Consider the following 10,946-nt stretch of genomic DNA (forward strand, 5'->3'; position numbering starts at 1 on the left):
TGTTTATATGAGATGAATTTAAATTTCAAGGCATAATCAAATACGTTGTTTTTCCCAATTTAAACATATTTAATGCGAATCACTACTTCTTGAGCCAAATGTATGCTCAAACAAACATAATATGAATGGTATTACTTTAGATAAAAAATCATTTATTCTTCTTCCAAAAAAGGTCAAGTCAACCACTCACCAATACTTCAACCATAACAAACCAATCTATGAAAAAATACCACATGTACGTACATATGTACGTTCGTCATTATTAATAAACCCTGAACCCTAAAAAATAAAAGATCATTTTAATCATATTTTTAGACGACACAAAGGCCACACAGAGGCCCAAAGGGCCAAACAGAATAAAGTTGCTCGATTGGCCCGCGAGCCCAAGCCCAGCCTGATTTTCATTTTGGTGTTTTCAGAAACTGAATCGAAAATATAAATTATCGTGTCAGTGCTGCTAGGGTTTCTCTTTTTGTTGCTGTTAGGTTTTAGGTTGGCTTCCGGATTCTCTTCTGCGGCACAGGTAGCGAGGGAATTGAAGAGAAGATGGTGAAGGGACGCCAGGGAGAGCGAGTCAGGTTGATTCTCAGTTCTAGCGTTCTTTTGCATTCTTAGAACGATGATGTCTGTTCATTTCTTTCGTTTAGGGTTTAAGGATTCATCTTTTATCCTCTTAAGTCTCTTTTGTTACTTGATTTTGATTCAGGCTATACGTAAGGGGAACTATCCTCGGTTACAAAAGGTAACAGCTAGAATTTCATTCAACTAAGTTGAGTTTGATTTCCTCTACTGTATCATGATTTAATTTTTGACGGTTTAGGGCGAAATCGAATCAGTACCCCAGCACCTCTTTGATCCAAATTGAGAACGTGAACACAAAGGAAGATGTCACATGGTACCGCGGGAAGCGTATGGCCTATATTTATAAGGCCAAGGTCAAGAAGAATGGATCCCATTATAGATGCATTTGGGGAAAAGTCATAAGGCCACACGGTAACAGTGGAGTTGTTAGAGCAAAATTTAAATCTAACTTGCCTCCTAAGTCCATGGTATGCTTTAAGATCATTTCCTTAGCCATTTAATTTTACATTCAATTATCTCTTCAAGGTTTAGGGTTTTTGATTTTATTTGTAGATTCATTCTCTGCTTCTGTTTTGCAGGGTTCTAGGGTTAGGGTATTCATGTACCCGAGCAATATATAAGGTGATTGTTCTATATATATTTCCTCTTGTTCATTAGTTTTTTAATTTATGTTTCCATTTAGTAGCTTTCTGTGGTGCATTTCTCCTGATTTCTAAGACCTGGAGGACCTTTTAGCTAGAATTTAAGTACTATGGGTTCTAGTGTACTAGGATTGGTTTCTTTGTACCTCGAGTTTGTGTTCATTTTCTTGTAGTTGGGATCCCAATGTCAGAATTTTAGTTGCACCGTGTGTTTCGGGTATTTTCTGATTTTAGTTATAGATCTTTTGTTTATGGAGTACAGAAAGTTCAATTCATGGCCATCATAGTGTTGAATCCCAGTCTTAGGAATTTTAGTTTGCAGGAGCAACTCAATTTAACTCTACACTGGTTTTGCATCTGTTTATTCACTCAATGTCTGAGAGGACTTGTTAGAACTGCAAGTATATCACTAGACTCATCCTTTTTTTTTTTTTTTTTGAGGGGGGGGGGAGAAATGGTATAATTGAATGAAAAATCTTATAATCTACAATACTTCTTGCTTTTAGCATCATCCTGAATAGTTTTGGATAATGCTAATGGTAGAGCATCAGGGTTAAAATGAGTTTCCCGCATGGATCGAACAAATCCAGCGAGAAAATCTGCACAAGTATTAACCTCTCTCACATGATGTACAGTATTGTGTGGTTGAACACTAAATTTAATTACATTGCTATTGCATGAGAGTTTGAATTATGTTGTTAATCAACGAGAAATGTTTCAACACATACTGTATCTTATTAATTATTAATGTTTAATAATTCCAAACTCCTCTTCGTGTTCTCAGCACTTCTTCTAAATGGACATTGTTGTGGTTAGTCTAAATTGTTATTCTCGTATTGGACTGCTTTTTTTGGTTCTAATTTGACCTAGTTGTAATGGGTTTTTAATTATTTTTTTTATTGTAGCTCTGTACTGTTTTTCATTTTTGTTGCCTCTAATTGATCTTTTCCTTTTCTTTTCATGTGACTTTCTTTGGTATGTGAAGACACCATGCTGATGATCACAGAGGCATATAGAGTGCTTGGGTAACATCATTTTGCTGGAGTTAGGTTTTGATCCTTTTTTCTTTGTACTGCAGAGTTGCAACAGTTTTGCTGATGATTTATAATGTTTCTGTTCTCCTTATCTTAGATATGAGATTCTGTTCCCGTTCTAATCTCAATTGGTATTGTGATTGTTTAAGAATTTGTTGGAACAAAGTATATTCGAGCTCAGTTAGTAGTTGGGTCTGCCCCTTTACACCAGCTTTTTTTTGACATGCATTTTCCAGTTGCTAATTGATATTCAAGGTGTTTACAGTTTTAGGAAACTTCCTGTCTAATTCTTTCTACTGATTTACCGAGGATGATGTGTGTTGCAAAATATGCCCAAACCAGTGATTTATTTGACAATATCTTACTTATCAGCAGTAATAGCTTCGGCTGAAAACAGATTGAATCAACACCTTTTTTTCATGGTCGTCCACAATTTATCTCAATGGTTGCTTTGCAACAATCTACAATTCTATTTGAAGCCAAATTATATTTGCATGCGTCAGCTTCTCCCTCCTCTGCTTTGGCTTAATGGGGATATTGTTTTGCCCAAGCCATTACTGGTGCCATGTTTGGTATTGTTGCCCCATAAACCTCTACTGGTGCCATATTTGGTATTGTTGCCCCATAAACTTGTTCAGTAAAATTCAAACTAACTTGCAAAACAACAAACAACGTACTTGGCTGCTTGCCTCTGATGATCAAATCAATATGCTTATAGTTTGAGCAGAAGAATATCAGTGGCAGAGTTCTGAATGTTAAGATGTAGACTGGAGTATGCCTATCTGATAAATGCAATATAGTAAGATTATATAGGTGCGTGAGAATTACTTCCATACCATCGACTTTCGTAATTCCTCCGGTTCATCCAATTTTGGGCGTTCTTTTGATCAGTAATGGTGGATTCTTTATTGGTCTTTGCTGCTACCGACCTGACCTTCCCTGTTTGACAAGGTGTGTTATCCGTGGATTGAGGGAAGGTTGGTTATAATTCTTTTCGTGCACGTTCTTTGGTGTGAATGGCACCTCACTTGGTTTGGCAAGGTCCTCCACCATGCTTTTGTCGGTCTGGCCTGCTGGGTTCGGTCATATCAGGTATAGCTACTGGCGCATGGGAAACAAAATGCTGAAGAATCTGAGACGCAAGTCTCTCTGCGTCAAACATCTGTGATGTTTGTACAATTGCTTGTGCTTGCTGATTTGCATAACCCCAATTCTGTCAGCATCTTATAAAACGCCGGCCCTGCTCTGGTGTGGTTCAAGTTCTCTGAGAGACTTCTTGGGTTAGAGCGTGAGCGGAGTAGAGGTTGTTGGGTTCTGCATCTTGGAGGGTTATTCATTGGAAGGCTGAACTTGAGAGGTTGTGAACGAACTTCCATGGTTTACTTGTCTTTGTTCATGACATGCAATTTAAATTGAAATCATGGTTTACTTGTCGTTTTTATTCGTGGAAGCCAGTTCATGACATGCAATTCTAATTGAAATCTCTAAAAGACAAAAGATCAATCTTTAATATTTTTCAGTCCTCACTAATGTTTGGAGAGCTTCCTGGACTGAAACTATGAGATTTGTCCCATAGGGTGATTCTTTTATTTTTCTGTCTTGAATTCTTTGATTTATCTCATTTCGACGACGAGATCTCTTATCACCTGGTAAGAAATGTGGTATAAATATTTGAGGAAAGAAATGGAAATGGGTTTATTGTTTAAATTTTATGTAATTATTTCAGTTTGAAAGCCTTATTTTAGCAAGCGATGTCAAGCTGAAGATCTATCATCTAGGTTGGTAGAGCAGGAGGAGATGGGTAATTGGGTGAGGAGGTTTAGCAATGGGATTTGAGTTCAGAGTAACGTGGGCTTACTTTGAATTGAAGCAAACTCCTACCTTTCGAATCTAAGAAATCCCAGAAGTGGTAAGCGTGAAAAAAGCATACCCTAAGTCTGTACATTCTTCAGGTCACAATAAAGAAACTGTCCCAGGATAGTAGGGAGTAGGGACCAGCACTGGAGCCATCTCAATCGGTTAAGGGTCAAATTTGTCCCATAGTTGAAAGTCAGAAATGATACAATCAGGTAAAACCAAGGTCCGACATGTCGGCCCATGTCGTCGTGTAGGACCCTGGCGACATGGCGACTCAGGCAACATGTGGCCAAAAGTCGGTCGACTTTTGGCAGGACATTGAACCCCTATTTCGAAGGGTATTTTAGGTCATTTTGACCTGAAATTGGACGTGTAACCTAATTTGAGGTCAATAAACACATTGGGAGTGTAATTTTGACCTAAAACATCACCTAACCTAAAGTTTATAATTAGCACATGTCCGATATGCGGGCAAAACTGGAAGTTTGGAATATTCATATAAACTAATGTAAATATGCAAAAAGAACACAAATATACAATCAGTAAAGAGATGTACTAAAGTTATAATTCATTATACAATTATGTTGAGTATGGCTCATGCTTCACATATTGTTGCCGACGGACACGGGGTCCCGCTCCCCGGTGAGCGGGCGGCTCACCGGGGAGGCCGCCTTGGTGGGGGTGTGGGGGCAGCGCCCCCGGAGCTTTTAGAGGCCCTATGTAACTTTGGCAAAAAGCGAACGAAAAATCGGCGAAAAACAAACGAAATGCTGTTATATGGCGAATGTAGTGTTTATCACCGACACAGGGCGATATGTCGCCGATATTTGGTATATATCATGTCGCCCCCCAGCGACATGGCGATATATCGCCTTGTGTCGGCGATATATCGCCGGACACAATGAACCATGGGTAAACTAGCTTCAAAACAGTTGACCTTGGTAAACCCTGATATAACGCTATAACTGGATCTGTAGATGGTGGTTCAATGGTGTCCTTCCTATGCCTTTTGCTGGGTACAGTACCTTCAGATGTAACCTTCAAGCCCATGGCCACACAAAAGGGGCAAAATTTGGGCACGCCAGGGCAGATGGTTGGTCAGCGAAAGCTTAAAAGAGACGGAGCCACATCCAGAGACACCGTGAAGTGTGGAAGGCGAAGCTTCAACAGGAGGGTTAGCATCAAAAGACATTCTGGGTCGATTTGTTAGAGAAACAACTTGATACCATGTGAAGAAATGCAACCCGTGATTCATTAATTCAGAGAGTACACTACTTATAGATTACATGTGTATAACTGGAATACAAGACTACAAGAATATGCTATATCTACATATACAAGGTATACTAGGGGTATCCTTAACAGTGATGTCGTTCTGAAATAATCAGAAGGGTTTTACCAAGCAAATATGTCGCATCATTAGAAGGAGAAGACGGGGGTGGGTTTAGATGAAGAATTTGATTCCCAATTCAAATTCATAATGACGGTAGAGGATGAAGAGACCAAAAATGAATTTTGCAAATTAAATTGAGGAGTTGGGGTTGTGTTCCTTGGCTTGGGGTAGGGGTAGGGGTAGGGTTGGGGTTGGGTTTTGGGTCTTAGATTATTAAACTGAATTTTGATTTTTAAATTCTTGGTAGATGGATTCTCCATGTTGATGGCTCGAGTCACTCTTAGGGATCCGGAGCAAGATTGATTCTTCAGAGTCAAACCAGTTTTGTCATTCAAAGTGCACTTTGCTTCGAATTTCACGCTTCTAATTATGAAGCAGAATATGAAACTTTAATTGCAGGACTCCATTTAGCTAGATCTCTGTGCGTGTAAGATATTGAGGTCAAAAGTGATTCTGAATTACTGGTCAACCAAGTCACAGGGGTATACGAGGCAAAAGATGACATGATGATCAGCTATCTAAACAAGGTGCTTGAATGCAAAGCATGGTTCATGTGATCTCTAATATTAAGGATATCAAGAATGCAATGGCAGATTCCTTGGCAAAGCTTGCTTCAGCAAAGTTTGCCTCTCTTCCCCAGGCGGTGTATATTGAAGAATTGAGTTCTCTAGCGTATCTAGAGCCTGAAATAACTGAAATTGACAGTGAATCATCTTGGATGAATCCTATAATAGATTATCTCAAAGATGATATTTTACCTGATGACGAAGAAAATATCAGAACTTTGAAGAGAAGATCAGCAAAGTTCATCTTAAAAAATGGATTGCTTTACAAGAGGACAATTTATGGACCATTGTTGAAATGCTTAGGGTTGACTGATGCACAATACGCACTAGTAGATGTCCATGAAGGAATCTGTGGACGTCATATTGGAGGAAGAGCTTTAGCTTATAAAATTCTAAGACAAGGATTTTATTGGCCGTGAATGTAGTTTGAGGCAATGGATTACGAGAAGAAATGTCATCAATGTCAGATCCATGCTTTGATACAGCAACAACTTGCTGACCAGTTAACTCCAATTCTCAACCCTATACCTTTTGCTATGTGGGGAATGGACATCCTTTGGTCCATTTCTTGCAGCATCTGGAAGAATGAAATTTGTTGTAGCAGCAATTGACTATTTTACTAAATGAGTGGAAGCTGAAGCTTTGACAACCATAGCTACAAATCAGATAGAAAAGTTTTTCAAAAATAAAGTAATATTCAAGTTTGGTCTGCCCAAAATTTTGCTTACAGGTCATGGTACGCAATTTGACAACGAAAGGTTTAAAGAATTTTGTGCACACTACCATGTAGAGTATAAAAATTCTTTTGTTGCTTATCCCCAATGTAATGGGCAAATTGAAATAACAAATAAAACTCTTCGTCAAGGAATCAAGAGGAGACTAGATGAGACGAATGCTTTATGGGTGGATAAATTACCATACGTGCTTTGGGCATATCAAACAATTGTTCGAACTCCGATAGGGGAAACACCTTTTAAACTAGCATATGGATCTGAAGCTCTTGCTCTTGTGGAGGTAATAGCATGATCCAAAAGGTCAGAAGAGTTCCACCCAGTGATGAATGAAGAAGGTCTGAGAGCGAACCTGGAATTCATAGATGAAGTCACAGAAAATGTGTTATATCGAAATATAGAATATCAGCAAAGGACAACAACTCATTATAACACACGAATCAAACCCAGATTTTTTAGAGTTGATGACTTGGTTTTGAGGAAATCGTCTTGCTGGCAGCAACCATCGCACGGTGGAAAATTTCACCCAACAGGTTCTTATAGATGCTCGAGGGAGGTTCTCCAACTTGGAGAAATTGGTGCCTGATGACAATGCTAATCAAATTTTTTTCAACGTTGGCGTCTCAAGGTTCCGTTCCGATTTCAAGTTTTTAGAAGATTTAGGTGGGTGAGACCTCCGGATGGGTGGATTTCTATTCACTGTGATGGCTCTGTGACTTCGCAACGTGGTGGATACGGGGTTTGGGGAGGAACAAACATGGCAACTCAATTTTTGCCCTTGCTGGTAGAGTGGATGAGGACAATATCCTTAGCTTAGAGCTTCTTGCTGTGAAGCGTGGTGTCATGATTGCAAAGAGTAAGGGATATAAGCGAATTCAGGTCTTCTCCGATTCCCTTGCTGCTGTGTTTATTGTAGCTGGAGGTTGGGATCCACTGTGGTATGTCATTGATCTTATTGCTGACATCAGGGAGTTGTTTGGTGAGCTTGATCAGTGCACTTTTGGTCATCGGATGAGGGAGTTAAATTATGGCGCTAACTTCTTAGCCCGTTTCATGGCCCCTATATGGGAATTTGAACTTGACTGTAGTAGCCTTCCTGCTGCTCTTCTTGCTTTGGTGACGGAAGATGCAAAGGGAAGCTGAGCAAGGAGAGCATCCATCTAAGTCAAGAAGGTCCCCATCTCATCGTGTTGAGTTTCAATCCTTTGTAAAATGGAGAAAAGCCTAGACCATTATGAGCAATTTGCAGGTAGTACATCTATAGTTTGATATGAAGAAGTTTGATGTGAACGACCCCCTACCTCCAGATGGCGAGGCCGAACATCATCATGCTCTTCCTCCTAATCATCGACTCTAATCCTTCTCCTCATCCTGGTCATCCTCTGCATCCTGATTCTCCACTTCCATAAGCCTTAGTGATCCTACCTCCTCCCTGGAGACCCATAATAGATTGATCCTAATGACCTCACCCAAGCCACTTTGAAGTGCCTTCGTATCCTCTAAGCTAGCATCGAAGTGTCAGAAGATGTGGGTAAGTAGCCACCCAAATGCAAGATTCACTAGTCCTGGCTCCTCTACGCAAAAGATCATGGCTCTTTGGATGGTATAGGCTAAGTCAATGCGATAGCCTATGTAAAGAGAAAATGTCACGAAGGCCTGTGTGAGAGAAATCCTACGATGGTACCCTCCTTTAGGCACTATGTTCTTGCCTACTATTCGAGCAAGAACGCGGGCAAAGGTAACCATGTCAATAGAATTGCTGAGGTGATTGCAATCCTCCTACGGTGGTACCCTCCTTTAGGCACTATGTTCTTGCCTACTATTCGAGCAAGAACGCGGGCAAAGATAACCATGTCAATAGAATTGCAGAGGTGATTGCAATCCTCCTCATTGCATAGATCAGAGATGATAGTTAAGCGCTCAAGGGTAAGAGAAGCCACCGTCCTCTGCAACAAAAGAGATCCACCACCGCTGATCTGGGATATAAGACATACGTAGGATGTGCGCTAGAATTATGGTGGAGAAGTGAATTGAAGTCTTTTGTACCCTAGTAGAGACCACAAGTCACCAACTGCCGTGGCCATCGTTCTTCTCTTGGTACATCAGGTTACTAAAGAAATACTTGATTAGCTTTGGATAGACCGGCTCATCTACGTATAGCATGCCCTCCCAATCTAGACCCCAGAATCATTCCTCTATCCTGAAGACCACTAAGTCTTGAACAATCACCAGCCTCCCATACTTAGTGGAGAAGTCTTGAAGTAGGTATGGTACAAGAACGCAAAATGTTAAGAATCCAAGAGGTCTTGATGCACAATACCCTATCTCGGACCTAGTGCATAGCCCCTACCTCGCATAGGTCCATGACGTCCTCCTCGTTGTGCCACGGAAGCAGCTCCAGTAAGTAAAGATGAGGCAAAGGTCAGTTAATGAAGGAAAATTTCAGCAAGAAGCTTTGTTTGATCAAGAAGGAAAATTGTGATTTTGAGGAAAAATTGAAAATTTAGTTCACGAAGTATTTTGAGTGTTGGAGATTATGTTTTGAAGTAAGGTTGATGCTTAAGAAAAGGTTTCAAGCAATGTTGATCTACGACCATCCTGAGTTGACCTTCTTCTTCATATGTCTTTTTATTTGAACACCTTTGCATTTTCAATTTGGGTTAAAACCATCAAGAAACTTATCAATCTGTTAAAAACTAGTAAAGATTTGATAGAGCATGTGTAAAAATAGTTTAGAAGACAATGTAGACGGTGGAGAATAGTTTGGAAGTAAAAAAGAACACTTCTAAAATGTTTCAAACATCAACCCTAACCTATCTCATTTTTTGAAACAAAACCACCATGAAACTAGATTGATCTTAGATGAAATGGCTACCTACCTATGAGTGGTGGTAAGAATCGTGTTGACGGCGTTGTTGAAGCACAAGGAAGCCCCAAAATCACCGTAGGAGACAAGTGGAACTTTTCTCCAAAGCCTAGAAGAAGTTAGGAAGAAATGAGAGTGGGTTTGAAGTGGGGTTGTGGACCATTTAAAGGACCACACCTACTATAACAACCCCCATATTTCTAACCCGAGATCCGTATTTCAGGGCCGAGAACCCGAAGGTCTAGTCGGGTAAATTTGTGGAGTGTCCAGATAGAAGTCCATGATCCGTACCCTGAACCCATGGATCTGGATCCTTTGTCTGAAGAGACTGCCTTGCTTGGTATTTGGAATTCTAGAAGTCAAGTGTTGTTCGGAGATGTCCAGAATGAAGGTATGATCTCCCCCATCTCTTCTTTAGGGCTAGGTTGGCCTTGGATGTCAACCCCCTAGCAAAAGCACCCTTGTATGGAAAATTACATGGGGGCGGTTGCTAGTGGCTGTCAATTAAACCAACCGACCGCCTGGAGCGACCGCCAGGTCTGTTTTCTGGGATTTTGCCCTATTTTCCCCCTGACTTCTATAAAAGGTAACCCTCGTCTAAATAACGAATATTTTATTCGTGGTTGCTAAATTTGGAGGTTAGACGGCTGCGGGGAAGTTCCGAAAGTGGATCTGGAGTGTTGGCAGTGACTTGGAAATCAGTCCTTCCCTTTTTCTGGCTTTCTGACGTGAGGTAATGAATTTACCCTTTGTTCTTTACTCTCTTTGTCTGTTAATTTAGTGTTAACCCATCCCCTCGTCATGTTGGTTACCCCCTTTGATCTTTGTGACTCTCTTTCCAATCTACTTGAGATGAATTACCCGTAAACGAAACCCTGTTTTCGTGAGAAGGATAATCTAGTCAAGGGGAGAGTTCTGGGTAACCCAATGATGGTAATTATTAGGATTTCCTTCACCCTTTGGCTTTGGGAGTATTAGCTTTCTGCAGACTATTCCAGAAACCGCTGGTAAACCTCGGGTCTCTATCTGACACAATGCTAACCGGAACACCATGCAATCTCACCACATTATCAACATAGAGTCGGGCCAACTTATCCATGGAATAGGTGATCTTCATCGAAATGAAGTGTGCTGATTTGGTTAATCGGTCCACTACCACCCACACCGAGTCATTCCCTTTTCCAGATCGGGGTAGACCAGTGACAAAATCCATAGCAATGTCTTCCCATTTCCAACTAGGTACTGGAAGAGGTTGCAAGAAGGCCGACGAAGGCTG

At 40.5% G+C, this 10,946-nt stretch overlaps 1 protein-coding gene across 1 annotated transcript; it reads left to right on the plus strand.

Moving 5' to 3' along the window:
- The first annotated feature begins 449 nt into the window (after positions 1-449).
- On the plus strand, positions 450-2,467 carry LOC149012256 (large ribosomal subunit protein eL33y-like). The gene is made up of 5 exons (XM_089160031.1): positions 450-578; positions 707-742; positions 821-1,049; positions 1,161-1,203; positions 2,209-2,467. The coding sequence occupies exons 1-4, from the start codon at positions 547-549 to the stop codon at positions 1,200-1,202; spliced, it is 339 nt and encodes a 112-aa protein (XP_089016157.1). The 5' UTR covers positions 450-546; the 3' UTR covers position 1,203; positions 2,209-2,467.
- The last annotated feature ends 8,479 nt before the right edge of the window (positions 2,468-10,946 follow it).

The sequence above is a fragment of the Hakea prostrata genome, chromosome 6 (genome assembly GCF_041222555.1).
Source record: "Hakea prostrata isolate BN-2017 chromosome 6, UWA_Hpros_2, whole genome shotgun sequence".
NCBI lineage: Eukaryota > Viridiplantae > Streptophyta > Magnoliopsida > Proteales > Proteaceae > Hakea > Hakea prostrata.